The 24,912-nt window shown below is 43.9% G+C and overlaps 3 protein-coding genes across 4 annotated transcripts; all 3 read left to right on the top strand.

Moving 5' to 3' along the window:
• The first annotated feature begins 1,036 nt into the window (after positions 1 to 1,036).
• On the top strand, positions 1,037 to 4,714 carry LOC133900334 (actin-7-like). The gene is made up of 5 exons (XM_062341424.1): positions 1,037 to 1,191; positions 2,917 to 2,979; positions 3,063 to 3,456; positions 3,533 to 4,146; positions 4,265 to 4,714. The coding sequence occupies exons 2-5, from the start codon at positions 2,920 to 2,922 to the stop codon at positions 4,328 to 4,330; spliced, it is 1,134 nt and encodes a 377-aa protein (XP_062197408.1). The 5' UTR covers positions 1,037 to 1,191; positions 2,917 to 2,919; the 3' UTR covers positions 4,331 to 4,714.
• A 1,485-nt stretch (positions 4,715 to 6,199) lies between these two features.
• LOC133900882 (uncharacterized) lies at positions 6,200 to 11,168 on the top strand. 2 transcript variants are annotated; one of them, XM_062342152.1, is made up of 3 exons: positions 6,200 to 6,329; positions 7,470 to 8,915; positions 10,977 to 11,168. In XM_062342152.1, exon 2 carries the CDS (start codon positions 7,569 to 7,571, stop codon positions 8,871 to 8,873), a length of 1,305 nt encoding a protein of 434 aa, XP_062198136.1. In that variant the 5' UTR covers positions 6,200 to 6,329; positions 7,470 to 7,568; the 3' UTR covers positions 8,874 to 8,915; positions 10,977 to 11,168. The 2 variants fall into 2 exon arrangements, with proteins under 2 accessions (XP_062198136.1, XP_062198137.1); XM_062342153.1 differs by lacking the exon at positions 10,977 to 11,168 and adding an exon at positions 9,091 to 9,687.
• An 8,687-nt stretch (positions 11,169 to 19,855) lies between these two features.
• On the top strand, positions 19,856 to 24,535 carry LOC133900849 (signal recognition particle subunit SRP54, chloroplastic-like). The gene is made up of 15 exons (XM_062342105.1): positions 19,856 to 20,082; positions 20,173 to 20,278; positions 20,717 to 20,784; positions 20,873 to 20,974; positions 21,293 to 21,445; positions 21,535 to 21,612; positions 21,885 to 22,010; positions 22,198 to 22,300; positions 22,584 to 22,684; positions 23,140 to 23,277; positions 23,373 to 23,516; positions 23,635 to 23,710; positions 23,818 to 23,903; positions 23,986 to 24,114; positions 24,197 to 24,535. The coding sequence occupies exons 1-15, from the start codon at positions 19,918 to 19,920 to the stop codon at positions 24,272 to 24,274; spliced, it is 1,653 nt and encodes a 550-aa protein (XP_062198089.1). The 5' UTR covers positions 19,856 to 19,917; the 3' UTR covers positions 24,275 to 24,535.
• Positions 24,536 to 24,912: the final 377 nt, after the last annotated feature.

The following is a 24,912-nucleotide window of genomic DNA, read 5'->3' on the forward strand; positions in this document are numbered from 1 at the left end:
GAAGCATAAAAACATTTGAGATTTGATCATACACTCAGGTCCGTAACATTTGCAAGTATAATCCACTTGCATCAAGTGTAATGACGGAGCTTGTACCCAACATTAGAAAGGGCCAACACTAAATGATAGATAAACTAAATAAGATAGAGATAGCCACTTTAAAGCTTAATTAGCAAAATAACCTAAAATAATGCTACTTTTACTATGTACTTGAATAAATGCTGGGGGTGGGCAAGGCCCCCTTGGCCCCAATGAAACTCCGTCTGCTCATGTGTATTTTTTTTTATCTGCTGGCTGTAAAAAAAAAATCCTTTTCAACATTTTTTAACCGACTAGTTCTTAATCCGTAGTAGCCATGGAAAAAAGTTTGTACAGCTAAACCGATAGAAGATCAACACATAACTAAAGATGTGTTTAGTTGGAAAATAAGATTATATAGAATACGATCATTCATGTTTTGTTGAGATCTAATTTTTTTTTTTGACAGTATGGATATAACAATTTAATCTTTTGTTTGGTTGGATAGATCGGATGTGGTTGGTCAAAGTTTTGTAGATCTTCTTATCATATATTTAGTTTTTTATTAAAATATAATCATGTGAAATCTTATTTTTATTAATTTAATTGTAATAAATATAATGGTAGAATCGGATCACAAATCAAATAAAACAGTTTATGAGATAATATCATTTAAAATATGCTAATAAAAAATATATTTACTCTAATCAATTAAAATATATCACATCAGTAAGGATAAAACTTATTCATAACCAGGATGATTACATCTAACAATTTTTGCAAATAAGCTCATTCAACATCCGAGAAAAATATTTTTTCTAGATGGTCATCCTATCTAATTTGTGCTCTAACTAAACATCTTAAAAAAATTAGATAACCATCCTCATTTAGAATATTCCTTTAACCAAACACAGCTTAAATATATCATAGACTTCTTTGCAATTTGTATACCAGATTGGACTTTGGAAGAAGTTCTCCTTTCTCCTTTTTCCATTTCTTTTCCTTTTTCTCCCCGCCGATGCTATAAAACCAGGCGGATGGCGAAGCCAAAGTCCCAAGGGTACCCTTGGCTCTCCTCACTTCGCCACCGCAGCCACTTCTTCCCTTGGCCGCCTCGCTCGTGTCGTGAGGACTCGCGGCAGGCAGCGGCGGCGGGTTCTCCTAGATCTCCAGGTAAGAGATGAATAAAAGAAAAGATAAAAGGATTTAAGAAATTATTTGCGATTCTTTTTCTGTATTGCGATTTTGGTGGTGTCGAATTTGGTCTGTTAGTCTCCGAACCGCTGTTCATCCGGTTCTTGGACGCGGTAGATCCGATTTGTTCCTGCGGCACTCCGATTGCTTGGCCTGGTTGCCGATTAGTTGTCTGCATAAACTGCAGTGCACTACTGCAATGTACTGCTAGTAAATGTTGAAATGGGTTCCACCATAGTGGACATTGTCTAAGCAGTAAAGAATCGTAGATTAGTTCTTGTCCTGGGCTCAACGATCTCGAGCGATTCCCCTGATAGTCTTTTTTGTTCTTTCTTTTATTGTTGCTTAAAAGAAACCTTTCCTTGGCTTTGTTTAGTATGATTTATATGGTACATCTCATGTGCGTCATGTGGAGAGATAAGAAAGAAGATGAACAATTGGTCATGCTGTTTCGAAATGATAACCGGCCGTTACTTGATTACCGAATAATGGGTTGTTATTTCTTTATTCCTGAATAATGGATTGTTATTACTCAAGATTACTTAATAATGGATTGTTACCAATTTATTCCTGCATAATGGATGGTTACAGAGTTACCGCTCTGAAACATATTTATTGGAGATCTTGTACTGCTTCAGTAGATCAGGCAAAATCACAGTGGCTACCATGGCTATTGTCCCTATGGTGCTCACCAGCCCAAGGGAGTGGAGAAGAAACACTTAGGGACTAGTAAAACGGAGTCTTGGAACCGTGATGAGTTGATAGGCGATGGTATCACGGAATTGGAGCACCTTTGTCATCCATGCCTACTCTGGTTGAGAGGGTTTCACCTCCGCTCACAGCCTGTTCGACAAATTGCCCAACTAAGGAGGAGGCAATGAGTCCATTGTGTGCGATTCTAGCCAGGGCGTGCTGCATAGCTTGAGTGTCGTGGAGCGGACCTCCTTGCGGACGTGTCCGGGATCGTGGAGTGGTGCAGCAAGAGTTGCAAGGGCAAGGCGGAGTGCTGTCGCGCAGTGGTCGACGACCTTTGGGCCCTCGACTACGATGCCCCACACCACATGGAGTCACCGCCCAGGAGCCGCGCAGGCCTGAACCACGGTGAGCCGGCTGGACTTGGACGTGCCATGCTCCCGTATCAACTTCTGTGGTCGCGCAGTCACTCTTGCGTCGGAGGTGCCGCATCCTGCGCGTTCCGGTCACGTTCGCCACCACCAGTTTCGAGTGGTGACAGGAAGGAAACAATGCACAAAGAAAGAGAAGGGGGGAGAGAGAGTGCTACTGACTTGTGGGCCAGGGTGATGATGTGGCTGATGACATGGCAAAAGTGCCAGGCTTTTGGCCCAAAACTGCTGCCATGTCAACGAAAAACCGCTTCGGGCAAGCTCGGGGTACAAATTGATCTGGAATTGACATTTGGAGATCGGACTTGGACGGTTTTGGAGTTCAGGGTCAAAATTTGATAAACACAAGAGTTGAGGGGCCAAAAATAGACTTTTTCCAATATTATGCATTCTATGGCTTTCAATGGATAGACAGTTAGTTTATTTTGTTTTCAATGATAAAAATCTTCTCTTCTCTAAAGAAAGTTAACTAGTTATCACTGAGCTATTGGGTGTTTCCATTTGCTATTCTTGAAATCATTACTCTGTTGCAATATTTTAACCTTTGTGTTTTCCTTCTTTCTTGCACTGGAATCTGTAGGAAATGGCTGACGGCGAGGACATCCAGCCCCTTGTATGTGACAATGGCACTGGCATGGTCAAGGTTCGTAGCTCTCATTCCTTTTTCTTCAGTCAGCAATCTTGTTTCTGTGATTAATCATACAAATTCTTGCAAATTGTTGACAGGCTGGTTTTGCTGGTGATGATGCGCCAAGGGCTGTTTTCCCAAGTATTGTTGGGCGCCCCCGTCACACTGGTGTGATGGTTGGCATGGGGCAGAAGGATGCATATGTTGGTGATGAGGCCCAGTCCAAGAGAGGTATCCTCACCTTGAAGTACCCAATCGAGCATGGTATTGTTAGCAACTGGGATGATATGGAGAAAATCTGGCACCACACGTTCTATAATGAACTCCGTGTTGCACCTGAGGAGCACCCTGTGCTGCTGACTGAGGCCCCACTCAACCCCAAGGCTAACAGGGAGAAGATGACCCAAATCATGTTTGAGACCTTCAATGTTCCTGCCATGTATGTCGCCATCCAGGCTGTGCTTTCCCTGTATGCCAGTGGACGTACAACTGGTAATAATTCATTCACATGTTTGTCAAATTTCATTGAGAGTTTCAAATTTTCCATTTTAATTATGGATTGTTGCAGGAATTGTATTGGACTCTGGTGACGGGGTCAGCCACACCGTGCCAATCTATGAAGGTTACGCCCTTCCTCATGCCATCCTCCGTCTTGACCTTGCTGGACGTGACCTGACTGACAGCCTGATGAAGATCCTCACTGAGAGAGGTTACTCCTTCACCACCACTGCCGAACGGGAAATTGTAAGGGACATCAAGGAAAAGCTCGCATATGTGGCTCTTGACTACGAGCAGGAGCTGGAGAATGCCAAGAGCAGCTCATCTGTGGAGAAGAGCTACGAGCTGCCTGATGGGCAGGTGATCACCATCGGGGCAGAGAGATTCAGATGCCCTGAGGTCCTCTTCCAGCCTTCCTTCATTGGTATGGAAGCTCCTGGAATCCATGAGACCACCTACAACTCCATCATGAAGTGTGACGTAGATATCAGGAAGGACTTGTATGGTAACATTGTGCTCAGTGGTGGCTCAACCATGTTCCCTGGTATTGCTGATCGTATGAGCAAGGAGATCACTGCCCTTGCGCCGAGCAGCATGAAAATTAAGGTGGTGGCACCACCTGAAAGGAAATACAGTGTTTGGATAGGAGGGTCCATCCTTGCCTCCCTTAGCACCTTCCAACAGGTTAAACTTACACTTTTCACTTTCTAGTTGCTCATGACAAAAATTGCAATCCTGCAGTAGTTTCAGTATGTTTATTTCCACTTAATACTAACATTATACTCTGATATTTATGCAACAGATGTGGATCTCTAAGGGCGAGTACGATGAGTCGGGTCCAGCAATTGTTCACCGGAAGTGCTTCTAAGTCCTGGAGCTTCTTCACCTTTCTTCTCTGTATCTGTTCCTTTCTTAAAGTCCTTTTCGTGTAAGCTACTATGTTTGAGGCTGTTAGCCATCAAGCAGGCAGTGTTGTTGGATTTATTGTGTGGTTCACAACTACGCAACTCCCCATATGTAACATGTCCAGCGGCTGTTGCTGCTGCATCAGCATGCATTGCACCAGCTACTTTCCATGCCAATTTGTTGCTAGTGGTGAAACCTGACAAAAAAAAAAAGAGGAAAATTGGGAGTTATTAAACTACCTAGGATCATCTATTGTAACAGTACTTGTGTGTGTCACATTATCGGTTCTCGTTGTACATTCATCTCCAAGATATGCAATGCATTTGATTGCTATTTCTGTTGGCGATTTCTTGATGTTGGTTACAACATGTCAATGTACAAGTTCATGTATGGTGCTTCCCTGGGCTTACCTTTGGATTGGTGGATAGATCTTGAGGAGATGCCTGATTACTATAACAATTCTGTTATTGGTTGCATTCTACTATCACTCTTTGGGGTATTTGGTGTCATAATCAATGCAAGAATTGCAGAAATTCCTGTGCTGGTTTGATTTCCGTGGTACTGTAAAAGGTGCCATAGCGGTGCTACTTAGTGAGTGCATCAATTCAGGAACATGGGTTGTTGCCCTGCCTGTCTCTGCCTAACATGGGCGGCTGCTGCTTTCCCAGGACCATTGCTGGTTCCTACTTTCAGTGCCCACAAAGTGACTATGGTCTTTTAACTGTCACTTTCTTTAGATGTTTAGCAACTGTAACTTTTTTTTTGAAAGGAGCAACTGTAACTTTTGGTTAGATGTGAGATGTGCAGCACTTGTTCTTGCTGCTGCTCCCAGCTCTCCCAGCTGCCTTGCAGATTTGTAGCATGTGGAGTGGTAAGCATGTTGCATGCATAGGAAAACTGGCCTTGGGTGCATCACAAATCATCTGCACTCGCAGTGTGTTAAGGTGGTAACTGACTGAGAGCATCGGCAGCTACAGTGCTCAATGGTGCAGTGCATGTAAAAAAAAAGACAGGTAAGCGTCACGACTTGCTTGATCGAGAGCTTCCAGGGGCCCTAAAAAAAAAAGAGCTTCCAGGGGAACACGGGCCCACTTATCAGAGTCGGAAGATTCCAGCTGGGCTTCCGTAACTCGGCGCGGAAGGCAGGTTCCTGTTCCGACGGAGGCGTAAAGCTGAAAACTCGTAGCATTCCACGATTCCTCACTCCGGTTACAAATACATAATAAGGTTTAAGACAGGACAGTCTCTAATGCATAATTTTTATCATTATTTTCTATTAGGATAGTCTCTAATGCATAATTTTGATAATTATTTTTTATTATAAAAATACTTTTTAAGATAAATTATCATACATGATTTTAATGTTTCGACATAAAATATTTTGAAAGCTACTTTTAATCAAAAATTAAAATTTTTAACCAAGTCTTGTCTAAAATGTAAGTTTTTATGACTGGAGGGAGTAACTCGGACGTTGTGCGGCCATCTGACATCTGACACCATATTGGGCCTTGATACTTTAGATCCAAGCCCAATTAACTATTGGGCCTACGATGGCAACCGACAAGCCCAGCCCAGCCGCCTAGAAGGAGAGAGGGGTTAGTGATTCTGATGAGGGGCGGTGGGTCCACAATAAAATAAGGCAAAACCCACGCGCGCCCGCACGCTGCCACGCACCATCTACCCAAGCTCCCGCCAGTTGTCTTCACTGACACCTCGACCCCACGTTTCTCGGCCCCACCTTTCAGTGTCCCTCGATGGAAATCTCGTCGGTACAGCGCGGTCCCTTTAAGTATTCATGCTCCAGCCTTTTCGTTTAGTTTAATCGTTTTCTAGTCGTCCTCGTGCTCCGGCTGCCAAACTGCAAGAACAGGACAGGGAGCGGTGTAAGTGGCAAATCAACCCTCCCCCGTCCGAGGCGCCGCGGTTCCTCTCCTCACCGTCGCCGGTCCTCTTTCCCGACGGTGAGCTCTTCCGTCCGCTTCCCTTTTCTCTGGCCCGGATGGTTTCGTTTAAGCGGAGGAAAGGTCGCAGCTTTAGCTGCCGTACTTCGCTGCTGCCGTTGCGTTGATGCCAATGTGCGGCTCAAAATCGCGGATGGGCTCGGGGATTCTTGCTCGTGCTCCTTTGGAGAGGGATTTTTTTGGTTGTGGAAGTAGCGTGGGCGGTGTGCGCTTGTTATTGTTGCCAGCAATTTTTTTCTAGTTGAAAATAGATAGGTAATGAAGTTCATTCTGTACCTTCGAAGCTCCCCAAAATCTCAGTTCTTTAGGTCACAGTATGGTATCAGTATGAGATCTTTCGGGCCTAGGACAAGGAAAGGTTTTGTGGTATTAACTCTACAAATGATTTGTCATCAAATCACTTTTGCCCTATGTATTGGTATGGAGATATCTGCTTATCCCAATCCTGGCTGCATGTGAGCTATATGAATTTGATGCTTGGTGTCTTGGTAATATTCTACAATCATTAGATACATATAGATATTTGCGAAAGAATCTATGTCTAGGGTGTGGAGAAAGCAGTTCCCTTGTATGTTCTCCTTTGGACAATTACCCACTTAGGCATTGGGCTCTATCTTATTTTGAATAAACCCATTGCTAAAGAATTAAAAGGCTGCAGTATTTGCTAGCACTATTTACTATTTAAAAACCACCACACTAATTTATGGAAGTTTTCGACGACCTCAGCCGATAAAATGGCTCTCTGCAAGTTCGATTGCAGTTCTGATTACTTAACTCGATGCACTCATGACGATGTTTCCTTTTCATGCTACAGAACACGTTTGGTTGGTTATTTACTTATTTTTGCAACTAGTACCACCCTATTAATTCGGTGCTTACAAATTTATGATATCATTGATGCTATCAGGAAGATTGGGGGGCTGAATGGTTTCATCTGTACAACGCTGTGTAAAATATCTCCAAAAATATATGGTAGTTGATTGTGTTCTGAAGTACCACATATTCCTTCGATATAGGTGGTCCTGATGAAAATTTGAACTCTGCCTATGCTGCGAGGCTCCATTCCACACATAAAAAACTGTACGGATATAAAATATGAATGCAATGGATTTTGATACTTTATCCCAAATTGCTCTCCAGGTGATACCGTGATATTGATGTGAAGTATTGTGGCAATTCCTGTATCCTTTATATGGTATTAGTAAGAAGTGTAAGCGTCCGGGTTATCCTTCTGAGCAAATGGAAGGCAACAACCTACCCCCTGGAAACACGATGCAAGGAGCTCCCTATGGCAGTTTAGACATACAAGGCAACTCCAATGAAATGCATGCTCCAAACTCAGGGGAACAGGTCTTCAGCAACTCTCAGATGCCAGGGAATTTCACGCTGTCTATGAACAGGGTTCCAGAGCCTGATGACTTCCCCGGGTTTCAGTTCAAAGAACATGGAAACACTGATCACCACCACCACCACAGTCATCACTCAAAGAACTGCATGAGTGATGATGAGGAACATGATATGATTGAGGATGCTACTGATACCCTGAGTGGCAAAGGTAAGAGGGGCTCTGCGTGGCATCGGATGAAGTGGACAGATTCAATGGTAAAGCTTTTGATTACAGCAGTGTCTTATACTGGGGAGGATCCTGGAGATGATTTAGGTGGTGGCAGGAGGAGCTATACAATAATGCAGAAGAAGGGCAAATGGAAGGCGATATCAAAAGTCATGGGTGAGAGAGGTTGCATTGTGTCACCACAGCAGTGTGAGGATAAGTTCAATGACCTCAATAAGAGATACAAAAGGCTCACACATATCCTTGGTCGGGGTACTGCTTGCAATGTTGTGGCAAATCCAACACTTCTTGATAGCATGAATCATCTTTCCGTTAAGATGAAAGATGACGCGAAAAAGATATTGAACTCAAAGCACTTGTTCTATGAGGAGATGTGTTCCTACCATAACAACAACCGTGTGAATTTGCCTGAAGATCCTGCACTTCAGCATTCACTACAGCTTGCTCTTAGATGTAAAGAGGAGCATGATCCCCGGAGGGATGCAGGTGGAGACGCTGATGAAGATGATCAAAGTGCGGATTCTGATTATGAGGAGAATGATGAAGAGCATCATTTCTTGCATACAAACATGAAGGAGTCCTTCATGCACAAAAGGATGCGTCATGGTGATCTTGGTTTTGTCACCTCAAGCTCTCATGAAGATAGTGGGAGGTCTGATCCCCATGGCATCACAGTGGACATCAACAAGGTTTTCCCGGATGGAACCAACTTGGCTTTGTTGCAGAAGGACTTGGCTTCACAAGCAGTAGAGATTCAAAAACATCGCTTGCAGATTGAAGCAAACAAACTGGAACTTACAAAGCAACATTTCAAGTGGGTGCGATTCAGGAAGAAGAAGGACAGGGAGATGGAAAGAATGACATTGGAGAATGAACATATGATGATTGAGAATAAACGCTTGGAGCTTGAGCTGAGACATAAGGAGATAGAAATAGAGCTTAAGCTAAAAGACGAGGGGAATCGTGCATGACTTTTCTTTCATCAACACTTCGATTCGTGAGATGGTAAACAGGTAAGTGAGCTTTCAAACTATCTTTGCTTAGAGAACGCTCTATATTCGTCATATCGAACCATTTCTTTGGAACTTTTCTGTTTGTGCGTTGCTACTGCTGCTAGACACGGAACTCATTGTACTGGTTGTGTTTCCTATTGATATAACAGAAAAGCATGAATCTCGTCTTTTACAGGTAAGCTACCTGATCCCTGAGATAATTATGCTTAAGTAGGATTCGCATATAAGAGAAGCATTGGTTTGACCATTAACTTGCGAGTGGCTTCATTTAGTGTGCTAATTGCAGTCATATGCATGCTCTGTTCAAGGGATATATGATCATGGAATAACAGAGTATTTTGTTTACATATAAAAGGGGAAGAACTGTACCACCAATCATGATGCTAACCTGATTCCACAATGCTTGTGCACGTTTTACCTGCTGGGATGATCAGCCATCCTTGCCACTTTTGGCAACTTCCATTTTGATATCATTTAACTTACATTGGAAACATTTTTATGTAATCCTGTGACGCTATAGTACTTATAGACGTGAGATATATTGAGTCATCCTATGTGATGTCACGCTTGGCAATTACGTAGCTGGGTTTTCCTTTTTTTTGTTGGTTGTTTTCCTTGATGTACATATTGTTGTCCAACTTGTATTTGGAATGAAAGTGCGGCTTGTCGGGGGATGATTCCTGACAATGAATTCGGGGTATAACGGACGACAGTCGTGTTGATCTACATTTCTTATGGTGTGATCGAATGGACACAAGAACACGAGATTTTTATCTAGGTTTAGACCTCTCGTGGGATAATAACTTTACGTATTGTGTATTTTTTATAGAATGTATGAAATGGTTACAGAGTGCCCTCCCTCTTTTTATCTGGATTTTCACCCTTTAATATATCAGGAGAAAAGATGTTCCTACAAACGGATCGTACCAAAACTGGTGATAGATCTACACCTAACGAAGTCTAGCTATTCCTAGATCATCATGACGGTAGGTAAGCATGGTCGTCCTGCACACCTTGTACCATCACTGAACACCGTCACGCTCACCCGTTAGGCCATCCTGAGGGACACTGCAACACCACGTCGTCCCACGACTATGCTCGCCGAAAGGGAGTGTATGGGGAAGAAAAATACTTGAATGAAACATTAAATAAGACTTACGGTTAGTAAGGGTTGGTCGTAGGGTCTCGTAGCGTGACCAGGGGCTGATCGTATGAGCCCCACCCTTGTCGTGTGGTGAGGCTATGGTCTTGAAAATATCTACGATCGGCTGATATTTGGTGGTGTGGGGTCCCCCTATCAGGGCACCCCCTAGCCCATTACATTGACACTGCTCTTCCTACTTCTGCTTGAATGAGTTGTGAGTTGAATATTCTTCAGAATTAGCAACAGGATCTTCATTAGCTTGGCAAGAAGTTCCAGAGCTGAGGGATCTAGTACCCTAGGTTGCTGATGCTTGTTCTAGTATTGAAAGGCAAAGCTTTGATCTAGGTGTAACACTGTAGCTTAGATGGTAGAGGTTAATTTATTTTATGCTTATTATTGAAGGTGCCTTTGTCTGTCAATCGATGATTTGCTGCTTATTGTTTAGTTTTGCCTGTGGTAGGTTGGTTGTCCTGTGCTTTGATGTTGAGTAGGATATCTAGAGATACAACAGAGGACAATTCGTTAATACAATAATTTGCTTTAATTCTGAAGATGTCTGTCATTGATAGACCAGTTGTTTAATCACTACCTTACCACCAAAACTGGATACATTCTAGTGTACTAGTATCAACGCTAAATTTGGTCGGTGGCTTCCCAGTTACTGTTATGGTAAGTGAAGAAGCCATCCAAAATTACAGCATTTCAGGGCTACTCTATCCGCTAGAGCTCCTTCCCACCAGGCATTGCTTGCCTTTTTATCTGGTTGCACGGCTCAGTATTGGATCAATGGCGATGCTGAACTAGTACTAGATCATACACTTTGAGTTTGCTGCGTCCTTTCACTGGATAAGAAATTTACAGACATGAAATTATTTCGCTTGATATCCACTCATTCTCTCAATCATTTCTGGTTGCAGATGGATTATGATTCAGAATATGGTTCTGCATCTGGAAGAGGTAAAAGGTGGCAGATTAGACTCTGACAAGCATTTCTGTGCATAGGACTTTGTTCTGTGATCTTCTGGTTTTGCCTCTTGCTTGTAACATTCCTTGTACTGTTGGGCTTGAAATGCCATGTAACTAGGAAGTATTTGACTTTTTTGTTTAAACCTTTGAGTCATTGCTAACCATGAATGCTAGTAGAAGCCAAGTCGGAAAGAAATGTGTGACGCCCGTTTTTTGCGGGTCCAGCCTGTTCCTCCTCCCTCTCTCTCTCTCTCTCTCTCTCTCTCTCTCTCTCTCTCTCTCTCTCTCTCTCTGACAGTTTGGGTCCGTCTGTCAGTGTTTTCCTCCCGCTTCTTCCGCGCCGCACTCGCTCCCGCGCTCGTGTCGCAACGCAACCGCTCGTTGAAACCACCGGGGCATGCCTCCACCCTCGCGCCCCACGTTCGTGCAACGAACTACTCCCTCTCCGTGCTTTAAAACGGCCTTCGCAGCATTCCATCACCCTCCCTTTCTCCCTCACCCCATCGTCATCTGCAACGAGCGCCATTGTTGTCGTCGAGCTCCGCTGAGCGTTCGCCTCCACAGCCGAGCTTCCCCCAGCCCGTCCGAGGCCGCTGCCAGCACCGCAAGGACCCGAGGAACGCATCCCACCCCTCGGCTCTCCCTCTCCGCTGCTGGAAACATCACCTCGCCGAGCTCCGATAAGCCTCACTACCACATCACTGTCGCTAGCTTCCTCCGTCGCATTCTGAGGTCAGCTGACCGACTCCTTGGTAGGCACCGCAGGACCGCCGGCTAGCTTCCCCGATCCGTAGATTCGTCTCTTCGTCGTAGTAGCCAAGCCTCCATCAAGCTCCGACCCCCGCCACCACTTCCCTTCGTCGTCGACCACCGTCGAGACCCCGTCGGCGATTGTAAAGCCCTCGGTGAGACTCCCCGACGTCATCTCTTTCGATTGCGCCTTTTATCGTCGAGTTTGGTAGCTCGTAGAGAGGGAACGCGCCAGCAGAAGAGAGGAGAACACAGAAGAGAAAAGAGGAAGGGAGGAGGAAGAAGGGAGGAGGGAGAAGGAGGAGGAAGGAGAAGGAGGAGAGAGGAGGAAGGAGAAGGGGAGGAGGGAGGGGAAGGGGAAGAGGAAGGGGAAGGGGATGAGGAAGAAGAGCATTAAGGTAATTTTTTTCCTTTATATTTGTGTTTTAGATTGATGTTTATCGCTCTATGTGTATTAAGATTAAATCAGAGATTAGAAAAATAATTTTTCCTTTGTAAATATTGATTTTAGGTATAAATCCTTATACTAGATTATTTTTAGTAGTATGTTAAGAAAATAAAATATATGTGTGTGCAAATATTAGATCTTATTACTCTAGTTATTTTGGATTTAGAACTAGTGGTTTGCAACAGAAAATAATAAAACAAAGAGAGGATCCAAAAAGCAATGCAACACCGAAGTATTTATGCTAAAATTTTAATATCAAATGGTATTAATTAATAAGTTTTTGATAATTAAATATATTCAATTTGTTGGTGCTAGTAATATGTTTATTTAATAATGATATCCCCGATGTAGATTTAGGATAGTAATATTGATTACATTTTAGGCAACGAAGACTATAATACTTTTCATTGTAGGACCAGCAACGGTGGGTCGGCATGGCCATTGCGTTAGTAAATTTTAAGTTAGCCATATTGTATGAATGTAAATTTATTTCATTTCTAATTGATATTGTACGATATCATTTCATCGTATATTTGACCAAGCATACATACACATAAAAAAAGCGTAGCCCAGCCTCTCCTTCCTTGGCCTGGGTCGGCTTTGCTCAGCCCGCTTTCTCCCTCGACCGGGCTGGCCCAGCCTGAGGCACCAGCCTTCTTTTTTTTCCCCACACCGAGCCGGCCCAACCCGGGGTGCCCCCTCCTTCTTATTCGTTCCGCGCAGGAGTGCTCCTCCTCTTCCTCAGGCAGGCGCCACCACAAGGGGTTCGAGCCACCCCACCACCTACTCTCCCTCTGCCCACCGCGCCACCTCTCTCATCCCTATCCCCAACTATCCCTAACCGAATCCCTTTCCAGTTGGGATTTGATTTTGAAGCCAAATCCGATAAGAGCTTCGGCCGGTTTTATCTCTTCGAGAATCCCGTTCAAAGGGGAGCTTTATCTCTTCGTCCTCGTCCCTACATAAGGGAGGGATCGGAGAGATAGAGGAGTGGGAAGGAAGAAGGGGACCCTCGATGCACTGGTCCTTTTGCCATCAACAATGGCTCTCACTGGTGATGCTCGATGCGGTGAGTTCCTGCCGTGACCACCTCTTCATCTCCTTATTTGCTACAAGTTGGCTGTCGGTTTGTTGATTATTTTCGGCCGGCCTCGTGCCTCGACCGTAGAGATGCGCGGAGGGGAGATGGTGTGTTGCCTTTGGGCGCTGGCCCCTGGTGATGTCGCCGCCCATGGGGAAGAGAGAGGCGCAGAGGGAAGCCGGTGCGATGCCCTAGGCCGCTGGCCCCTAATGATGTTGCCATCGATTGAGAGAGAGGGCGTGCGGAGGAGAGGTGGGGTGGATCCCTTGGCCACCATCTCCAATGATGCCGCTGCCCGCAGCGAGAGGGAAGGGCGAAGCCCCTACCCCCCTGTCGCCATGGAGGAGGAGATCATATCGATCTTGGGGAAAGACCTACTGTCGGTGGCCACCCGTACCCCTGTGCCGCGTCGTGCCTCTATGCTGTGCACTTCCTCTCCTTCCTCTCTGTTACAGATGTGTCCGCCGTGGTTGGGCTCCGTTTGGCTTTCGTGCCATGGCAGCCGAGGCGTACAGGTGTTCCTTCTGTGTTCCGGCAGGTACTTCACGCCATGGCCGTGGAGATAGGTCAGCAGCCGAGGCATACAAGTGTTCTTTTGTATTCCGGCCGGTGCTTTCATGCCATGGCCGTGGAAGCGGGCGTTCTTGTGCTCTTTGCCACCGCTTGTGTTTACTCCGGCCAGCCTTGTGCCGTGACCGTCGAGACAGGTTCGGACCGGCGCTTGTGTCGTAACCGTGAGAGATACAGGTTTTGCCTCCGTGTTGTGCGAGCATGTCGAGATTTATTGGCCGTCGTGTGTGTGCCTGTGTCTGTGCGGCTGCTGTTGGTTTTTTTCTGATTTCTGGTGCTTTTGATTCGTGATGGGCTCCAGTTGGCCTTTGCGCCGTGACCATGGAGATAAGGCTGCATGGCTGTGACGCCATGCGTACTGGCATGGGGCTATGGTTGTAGCGCGCTGGTGTTCCGCCGCTGTGCTGGCATGACCATGATGTGAGCGTGCTCATCTCTTTGCTGTTCTGATGAGCGTGTTGCTGTTGGCATGTTCAGCGCGCTGATGAGTCTACTGTGAGGATGTGTCACACGTGTGTTGATTGCTATGGAGTGTGTTATGCTTTGATCGCTGATCAACCGAGAGTTGGAGTGCCGCTGGTTCTCTGGCTGGGTGTCCAAGCACCGCCCATGTGTATGTTGCCAGTAGGGAATCAGAGTGTCGCCGGGTGCCGGTCGGGCGTCTAAACACCGCTGTGCCGTTTGTGTGTCCGGCCTTGCCACCATTGACCTGTTGTTGTGTATGTTTCTGATATGCCAGTGTGGTGTGCTTGCGTCGCCGCTATGTTGGTGACTTGCTGGTAATGCTCTTGCACTGATCCGTGTGGCATGAGTACTTTGCACCGAGCTCCATGGTCGTTATGTTAGCCGACTGCTTCTTTGGGCGGTCATGCTTTCCTGGTGCTGAACACTTGTCAGCTGGCTTTAATCTCTGCGGCCTGTGATTGATGGCTGATAATCTTTGTGTATAGCGCTGGTTTGGCTGGTGAGGTTTAGCCTTGCAGCTTGTTGTTAGATTAGCTAGAGGTCTTGGTTGTTTGCGACCTATTGGACAATGTGGTTCTATCGGTTGCAGTTTGGGCACATCTTTCTGGTAATCACTATGTTGGCTCATGCATTTTGTCGGTTGGGCTTTGTTGCCTGTTGCTACCTATTGCCAGATATCCTTGCTAAGCTGTTTGGCCTGGCATTCCCTTTGTCTATTGCTGGAACGGGATGATATCTTGGTTGTGGCCGTGCCAGAATTTTGATAACGTAGGCTGATGCTGATGCTCTATGTCACTTGTTGCCTGATGCTACTAATAGCTGTTCTGCCATCCTATGTGCCACGATGCCTTGATGCTGTGATCCTATTGCCTAAAATGGAGGGTTGTAAACATGTTGCCTTTGAGATATAGCCAATGATGAGTAGCTGAGGCTAGGGGAATGTGCTTGTTGCCTGTTTCTATGTTGCATGCCGATGATGTTTTATTGAGGCCTCGATATCATGTTGCTTATGTCGATGGCTGTGAGCCTATTATCCTTTTCTGTGGGTTGATGACAAATATATGTTGCCTCAGATATGTTGCTTTGGATATGCCACTTATGAGATGTTGCCGAGACCTATGATGCTAGGGCTGAGATCGAGGGAGGGTTGGCGTGGCTAAACCGATCACTGGGCTCTCGGGTAAAGCCGGTTGTAGCTATGCGAGACGCCGTGCCTACCCTAACCTTTCTCTCCTATTTTATATCGCCTGAGGTCGTGGCCGATGATGAGTGATTATATACACTATTCTAAGGCTCTTTAGCCGATGATGATATATGGGATACATAAATAGTCATAAAGCTCATGCTTGGCTGATTGTCCAGTATTCTGCTTTATTTATTTCTAACACTTACTTTGCTCTATTTTGATGAGTGTCACTACAGCCTTGCAAACTCAGAGATGACCTGACGACGACCAGTGATGCATCTTAATCGGAGGTAGGCCGAGAAGCTAGACGTCATTAACTGGAGGCTTCACGAGGCCCCGGGAACCAGGAAGAAGCAATCGCCGAAGAAATAGTCAGATAGCGTGTGCGTTTATACATGTGTGGAACAATTGTAATAGATGAAACTGCACTTTATGATTTCGATAATGAATGAATAAAGTTATATGTTTCAATTACAGTTTGTTTCCTGTTCTTTCGTATACTTTGAGTATACTGTTATGCCCGCGATATATATATAGTTATACAATATATAACAATTCGAATTCAAATCCGCAGATATATTTTTTAGGTACGAGTTATGTCAAACTCTATAAATCTTAGAGTTAGAGTATTCTATAGAAATGGTCAAATCTGTAATGGTCCATCATATGTTGATTTGAGCACTTTTCTATTTAACATCCTTGAGCACCCAAACCCTGAGGGTACAAGGATGAATGAGATGAAAATTTGGTTCACCCAATACTTTCAGCTTGACTCTCAGATTTATTTTGTTACGATGCAATGCATGTGGACTCGTACGTTAAATCCAGTTTGTTGGGAGTTAAAGCTGGTATATCAGACTGATAAGTGGTTGAAATGGTTGGAGTGGTACAGGCAGTGTCGGGCTGAGTTCAATATCCTGGAGCAACCATGTCCAAGAGAACTGGATGATAGTAGCAGTGCATCAACACCAGTAGAAGAAGAGGATACATGCGGGCATGCAGTGTTGATGGGGGAAGTTGGACAAAGGCAGAGGTTGTTGTGCATAGGTGGACGGCAGAGGTTGAGGAGGGTCAAGCTGATACATGGAAGGAAATTGAAGAAATTATTGTTGAGCTCAAGAATGTGAGGAAAAAGCTTTATTAGAATATGTAAATGTAGATAAAGATGATGACGATGACTGCTCTAATACTATCATCCTAGAAGAGTGGAACTTTCCTGACAAAGCGAGGATGCAAGTTATGGAGAACCAGGATTCCCCTTGGGAATATGGTTCTACTAGGTTCACCTAAATCAGGTGTTCCCCAATCGATCTTAAATGAAGGATGCAGTGACACGGTGGGCAGTGACATCACACATAGATGTATTTGTTACTGTCTCAAGCCTAGGAAAGTACAGTGTCAAGTGCAGAACTCCTGGATGCAGCTTTTATGTTCATGCATACAAGCTGAAGCATTCGACCCATTGGGTAGCCTCAAGAGTGGTTCAGCACAATTATATGTTGGTCGAAAGCACCGCAACCTCACTACTGCACTAGTTGCAAATGAATTATTCATTGAGATTATTCAAAAGCGGGACATGGAATGCTCGTTCATCCAACGATCGATATTACGACAGTTCAAATATGAGATTACTTATCAAAAGGCTTGGCGTGCAAAGCAGAAAGCCTTGAAGAAGTGGTGGGGTATATATGAGGCTTCTTATTGCAACCTAGCTCGCGTGCTTGAAATTCTGAAGGTCAGGAACCCTGACACATACACTGTTTTCAAGGAGACTAAACTTGATGAAAACTAGCCTAGGATTTTCTGGCGTGCTTTTTTATGGGTCAGTGTATTCAGTCCTTCCAGCATTATCGTCATTTGCTTTGCATGGATGGTACATTCTTGATTGGGAAGTACAAAGGCTAGATTCTCACTGCAATTGGTGTTGATGCAAATAACCAGATACTTCCTTTGGCATTTGCGTTTGTGGAGGGTGAGATCAGGTTGAGCTGGCTTTGGTTTTTTAGGCATCTTAAGGTTGGGGTTGTTCGTGATCGACCTAACATTTGCATCATACATGATTGACATAATGAGATCTTATCTGCTATAAAGACACTGCAAGAAGATTCAAGTGAGCTGTTCCTTTGGAATTACCTGCAGAATAGGTGGTGCATGCGTCACATGGGAGCAAATTTCCACAAGCAATTCAAGAGAAAAGCACGGATGGACATGTTCAAGAGGCTATGCAGCCAGAACCAAAGTCGCAAGTTTGATGCTTTGTGGAGGGAGTTGGATAAGGAAACAAGGGCGCACATGCAGGAGAGAAATAAGGAGCCGGCTACTGGTGATGAAACTGTACCGGAGGCGCTGCCGCCTCTTGGAGAAGGCATTGATCCTCCTAATATGAGAAGAAGGTTGGGAAGAAATATCAAATGTTTCTCGCACTGGATTGAGACAGAGTCAAAGGAGAAGTGATCCTTACTCTATGACACTAGATGTGCTAGGTTCGTGTACTGGGATACGTCTTTATCGAATATGTGTAGTATGAGCTAGTATATTTGAAGTTGATACCTATTTGTTTTGATGTTATTTGGTAGGTATGGCGTCATGACTACCAATATAGCAGAGGTTTACAATTGGGTCATTAGAGGGCTGCATGGACTCCCTATTGTTGTAATCGTTGAGGAAATATTGTACGTTATTATTGGCTACAACCAGAAGAGGCATGTTGTTGTTGTGATACACTGTACAACAATACATACACTGTATGCCTAATGGATGATGGAGTACATGCAAAAGAAGAACACGAAGGCAATACAATATATGGTTCATAGCATGGGCATCAATGAGCACCGAGATAACCCTGAGATCAAAAGGAGGTGTGGGGAGCGATACCAGAATTGTCTCTCATGAGGTGAATGTAGGACAAGTTTTCAATGGATGGTGCGAATGCTCCTATAGCAAATCAAACCTTTTACATGTACCATGTTCTCATTTGATGGCTGCATTATCACAAGTGGGTGTGGAAAGTTCAGTATATGTGTCACAATTTTACTTGAAGGAAAATATGGTGCTGACTTGGACTGGAGAGTTTCATGGATTCAGTGCACATGATGACTTTACAGTTTATGATAGAGATATGCTGATATGTCTACCCCTATGATATTGCTTAGATATCCCTATAGAAAAGGTGGTCGGCCACAGACTAGGCGTATTCGTAATGATATGGATGAGGTTGTTGGTGGCCCTATGCTAGAGCGGGGCCATCCATCGGTAATCAACGTGGGAGAGTTGCACGTGGAGGACAAGCAGTGCACGGGACTAGAACAGACCTTGACGGATATGCTATCCAGGAACAATGTGTTTCTTCAGTTATTTGTGTAACTGTTATATTCTTGATGTAAAAACTAAGTGGTATTATTTGTGTAATTTTTTGTTCTTGATGTAAAAACTAAGTGTTTTTATTTGTGTATTATTTATGTTCTCTGTGTCATATGAAGTTGTTTGTGTATGGTTTATGTTGTTGACGTATGAATTATGTGGTCTCGATTTACAATAACTATGTGTTATATGTTGGTCTGTTTTCGCAGAAATGGAGGCATTATATGAGCTTCTCGACTGTTGTGTGGACAAGCGTCATCGTGGCTTCTTATACGCCACGTGTGATGCTTCGAGTATTCCCGTGTTACGAATTCGTGTGCTAAAGACGGCTTGGTGACTGCACCCGTACTGATTCGGCATGTTGTAATGAAAGAAATGGATAGCAGGCATTATTTAGATGTACCGTAAAAGTCTTCTTGAAAAATAGATAAATGTGTTTGGTAGGGATGATGTAGTGGACTTGAGTCTCTTTCAGATTTTTCGTGTTTAGAGTCGTTGTGATGCATGAACCATGGTATGGATGCGATTTTGGTCTCTATCATAGGCTCAAGAGGCCGTGTGATGCTCGCTCCTGACTTAGAATTTTTAGGGACCTAGATAATAGTATTCTCTATATCATATAATTTTTAGAATTTTTCATAGTTATTTCGATTGTTTTTTGAATTTTAAGAGCATTGAAACCTAATTTTTTTTATTTTTAAATCAGTCGTCTCTTTTAACGAGTGATAGATGGCCTGTCGCCTTTCCCACGTATGACAAATGGCTAGATTTTTAATTTTTTAAAATAAGTATATATATTTACAATTTTTTTATTTAAAAATATAAAAATATATACAAATATATGTGTTTGTTTTGAAAAATTGCAAAGTTATCTAGGTTTGTAATTTTTTTTCAAAACGGTAGTATATATTTGTAGTTTTTTATTTAAAAATATAAAAAATAAAAAAGTTCCCGGGGGCCCACCTGTAACCAAGTGCTCACTCTTATCCCCAGCTCGTCAGCTTCGGCTCCGCCCTCACCATCGCCGAGGAAATGGAGGCCACCGCGCTCGCGTTCTCCTCGCCCCCCGCTGCCGCCCGCCGCTCGCCAGCGAGGCAGACCATCGCCTCTATTCGCCTCCACCGCTCCTGCACAGACTCCCTACGCCTTCGCACGGCCCGGGACCCCGCCTCGCGCGCCCTCTCCGCCCCCTCGCCGGTGCGCTCCGGTTTCTTGGTTCTTGCGCCGGGGAAAGGTCGCATTGTTCCACATTATCTGTCATTGCATGTTTTCGTTTGGTGATTTTAGGGGCGGAGGAGACGGAGAAGGGGGAGCGGGCTGGTTGTGCGGGCGGAGATGTTCGGGCAGCTCACCACCGGCCTCGAGTCCGCCTGGAACAAGCTGCGGGGAGTCGGTGAGCCAGTCTGCTTCTTGATTCCTGCGATCGATGCCTGTATTATGTTCTTGTTTCATGCGACATTCTATTAAGCGTCATAGCGCTGCCCCTGCCTGGCCTGGGTGCTTGAATTTGGTAGAAATTGTTAATTTGCTGACTGTTGAGGCAACTAGCCAGCAAATAGTACTTCATTTTTTTAATGAGGTATGGGGTTGCTCCCCTTCTAGAATGGAATCAAATGTAAAGGAAAGCCCGATGCTAATGTCGAACATGTAGATATTTAGCTCTGCAACGTAGCAAAACACTAATACGTTTGATCCTAATACTAGGTTGTGGACATATGTATATGATTGTAAGACTATCAGTGTTATGTGACTGTTAATTTCTTTCATTGTTATGCCCTTCTATAACTAACTTATAAGAATTAAGATTAACACAATGCTCTTTTCATTTAAGACGTGCTAACAAAGGAAAATATTGCTGATCCAATGCGGGACATTAGAAGAGCACTTCTGGAAGCAGATGTAAGTACCTTACAGTTTCACATTTTCCTCATCAGTTCATTTGTACCTTTATAGTCTGAGGACTAACAGTATCTCCTGCTTTCGTCAGGTTAGTTTGCCAGTCGTGAGACGGTTTGTTTCATCTGTTAGTGAGAAGGCTTTAGGTGCAGGTACTATCAGAGGAGTCCGACCAGACCAGCAATTAGTGAAGGTATGACGTGCCATACTGCCATTAAGGAATTAACAGACAACAAGCACACAAGTGTTTAATTGGGATAATCATTTCATTTGTTTGACTTTGGTGTCTTCTGCAACTTTACATATTGGATGTTTCTTAGCTGAAAGTTACCTTCTTTTCTGGAGGAATAGTGGAACACACTAGCAAAGAAGATAATATAACATGCATAAACAACTTCTCTCAAATGTTCAGTTCTTACTTATTGGTTTATGCTGAATGAAAACACGAACACCTGGTCGAACTAATTTATGTGCTTCTAGCACAGGAAAAATAACCTCATTGGTGCTGCAGATTGTGCATGATGAACTTGTACAACTGATGGGTGGAGAAGTATCAGATCTGGTATTTGCAAAAAGTGGCCCGACAGTTATCTTACTGGCAGGTCTACAAGGTGTTGGGAAAACTACTGTTTGCGCAAAGCTTGCATTCTATTTGAAGAAACTGGTGCATTTCTCAGCCTTCCATTTACGATCATCATGCAGGGCCTTAATGCTTGATAACCTATAGATACTTATACCAGAGTTAGGTTACAGGGGAAGAGCTGTATGCTGGTTGCTGCAGACGTTTATAGGCCTGCCGCCATTGATCAACTCACTATACTGGGCAAACAGGTACCTCCTTGATAAACTTAGTTATAGAGTCACTTGGTTTTTTTTTTTTTGACTTCAACTAGTTGTATGTGATATAGCCTACCCCAACTTGTTTGGGACTGAAAGGCTTTGTTGTTGTTGTTGTTGTTCAACTAGTTGTATGTGATAGATGTAAAACTTTGGAAACTGATGTTCCTCGGTTTGTTTTGAGACCTTGAAATTAAACCCACGATGAATGCATTACTATTTACTACAGTTACCCTTGGGTTAAAATTTCTTTTGGGAATTGACAGGTGGGTGTGCCAATTTACTCAGAAGGAACTGAAGCCAAACCTCCACAAATAACCAGAAATGCTGTGGAAGAGGCAAAAAGCAAAAATATTGATGCCATTGTGGTGGATACTGCTGGAAGACTGCAGGTTAGTCTTCTATGTATTTCTTTCAGTTCACAAGTCATAAACTCATGGAATTCTGATCTGAAACTAATTTAGATGTACCTTTATACGAAAGGGAAATAGATATCATTCAGATAGTATATTAACTAGCAATGTATTTATAATTTAACTAGCATCATCAATACTTGCTGATCACCTTTTTGCCATTCAGATTGATAACGCAATGATGGATGAATTGAAAGAAATAAAGAAGGCAGTTAATCCCACAGAAGTTCTGCTTGTTGTTGATGCCATGACTGGCCAAGAAGCTGCAGGTATCCTTCTGTTTCCTCTTGCTACTATTTGAGTCCTCAATGTTGCCAAGCGTCAACACTTTATGCACTATTTGTTGGTGCCGCAGCAAGGTCAACCTGGAAATTACTTACCGCTCTAAAGTTTGACTGTTTGACGAGTTCTAATATTATTTTGTTGTTCCTGGTGTACTCTATGGATCATGACTATGTTCTGCTGATCCTATAAACTCATAGATGATCAGTAAGTACTTTCCTTTTATAGTGTTGTCAAAGCCATACAAATTGTTTCTTTTTTTGCATGCAGCATTGGTCACCACCTTCAATATCGAGATTGGTATCACTGGTGCTATACTGACTAAATTGGATGGTGATTCCAGGGGTGGAGCCGCACTAAGTGTTAAAGAGGTCATTACTTGCCAGAAACTATTTTTGCCATCATATGTATTAATGTTAAGAATGTCTCGTAGCACCCTTTCATGATAAGTTGATGATGCCGAGATGATTATTGTCCATTTATTAAGATTCTTGCAATGGTTGATTTAAATTGCAGTTCCTTTCACCTTTTGATAATCAGCACATGTGTTATGTGTAGTTCAGTAGTTGCTGATGGCGTTTTTCACTTGTATAACTTCTGCTGGGCTGCTTTGCTCTGCTCCCATTTGTATGTTGCATTTTTGAAGGGAAAAACATCTATGCTTCACCATCAGACTAACTTTTGCACTGCACTGCATACATACATATGGGCAGGTCCTAAATCCTTATCAGTTACCTTGCGGTGTCCATGCACTGTAGTAAGTTCGAACATTTCTTATTATCATCTGGTATAAGAAGAGAACATCACTGCTTAATTAATCATTCAGGTATCTGGGAAGCCCATCAAATATGTAGGGCAAGGGGAACGATTGGAGGACCTTGAGCTTTTCTATCCTGATCGCATGGCACAGCGAGTTTTGGGAATGGGAGATGTACTTTCATTTGTTGAAAAAGCACAAGAAGTCGTAAGTATCTTCTTGTTAAACTGCTCCTTTTCTGTGGTCCTAAGCAATATTGTGATGATTTTATGTTGTTACAACTTTACGACTGATGCAAATAGATGCGGCAAGAAGAAGCTGTAGAGTTGCAGAAGAAGATCGTGAGTGCAAAATTCGACTTCAATGACTTCTTAAAGCAATCTCAAAATGTTGCGAAAATGGGTTCCATGAGCCGCGTGATTGGAATGATTCCAGGCATGAACAAGGTACATGAATATGTCGAATTAATTTGTTCTCCAACTTGACAGCTATGCATTACAACTATGTTTAAATTTGATATGATAAACGCTAGCACTTGACACCACCTTTTCTCGTTTTGAATAGCTTACTCCTGCACAAATACGGGAAGCAGAAAAAAGACTTGCATTCGTGGAGTCGATGATCAATGCAATGACTGCTGGTACATTCCTCCTCAATTTTAGATATACACATACGAAGCCTACTGGTATGGTTAATTGTGTCATGGACAGATGCCTGATTGTTTTTATTTTATTTTGGCGTGTGCAGAGGAAAGGGAGAGGCCAGAGTTACTGGCCGAATCACGTGAGAGGAGGATCAGAGTGGCTGAGGAGTCTGGAAAGACTGAACAAGAGGTATAGTTCAGTCACCCCAAGTCCACAATGTTTTTCTTATACCAAGCCATGGAGCTAACAAGACTGTCATCTTCACTATTAGGTGAGCCAACTGGTTGCCCAGCTTTTCCAAATGCGTGCTCAGATGCAGAAATTGATGGGCATGGTGCAAGGACAAGAAGCAATATCAGGCATGGGAGATCTCATGGACTCACTTAATGCTGACGAGAAGGTAGCAATGTCTCTGACGGTGTGAATATTTCCGAACAGCTTTTTTTTGAGAACTTGTTTTCTGATTCTTGTGCATCACTTAGGCACCTGCTGGCACCGCACGGCGGAAGAGGAGGCACGGCAAGCCGAGGCAGAGGGACCTGGATGCAGTTTTGAGCTAAAGTGCATTGAAGTTGACAGCTCTGACTGGAAGTGCCTCCTGGATACAAGACGGGAGGACATGACCTACGCATTCCCTATCGATCGGGACACCATGTTCAGATTCAGAAGACATGGAATATGTGATGTGAAATCGATGTACTTAGCGAGTTGTGATCCTTGACAGTTCTCAATTGCCACTGGTTGTGTATGTTGTTTAGCTGGCACGATTTTTGTGTCAGAAGCATAGTCTTAAGAGTGAAGATAGATATTATTTAGGGCTAGAGTGAAGATATGTTAGCAGCTGAACTGTCACGTCTCTCTGTCATATGGGTCCCTCTTGTCATCTCTCTCCTCTCCCCTAAATTCCCTCCTTCCATCTACAGAACACCTGACTGTGTGAAATCCCATCACCCTCGCGCTCGAGTTAAGGAAGGGAATCCTAATAGAAGGAAAAATGACGAGAAAAAGGGAAACCGTGCTAAAATCTTCACCACTGTGTTAATTTCCAATCGACTGAGTCGATTCTCCCCTTCCGTATATAAATGGCCTTGAAATTTCTCAACCGATACTCCCTTTGTCACACCGCACCCGCACCTTCGATCCCCATCGATTTCCCCTCACCAGAGAGCCCTCGCACTGCTATTGAACTCCACCTAGC

The sequence above is a fragment of the Phragmites australis genome, chromosome 19 (genome assembly GCF_958298935.1).
Source record: "Phragmites australis chromosome 19, lpPhrAust1.1, whole genome shotgun sequence".
Classification (NCBI taxonomy): domain Eukaryota; kingdom Viridiplantae; phylum Streptophyta; class Magnoliopsida; order Poales; family Poaceae; genus Phragmites; species Phragmites australis.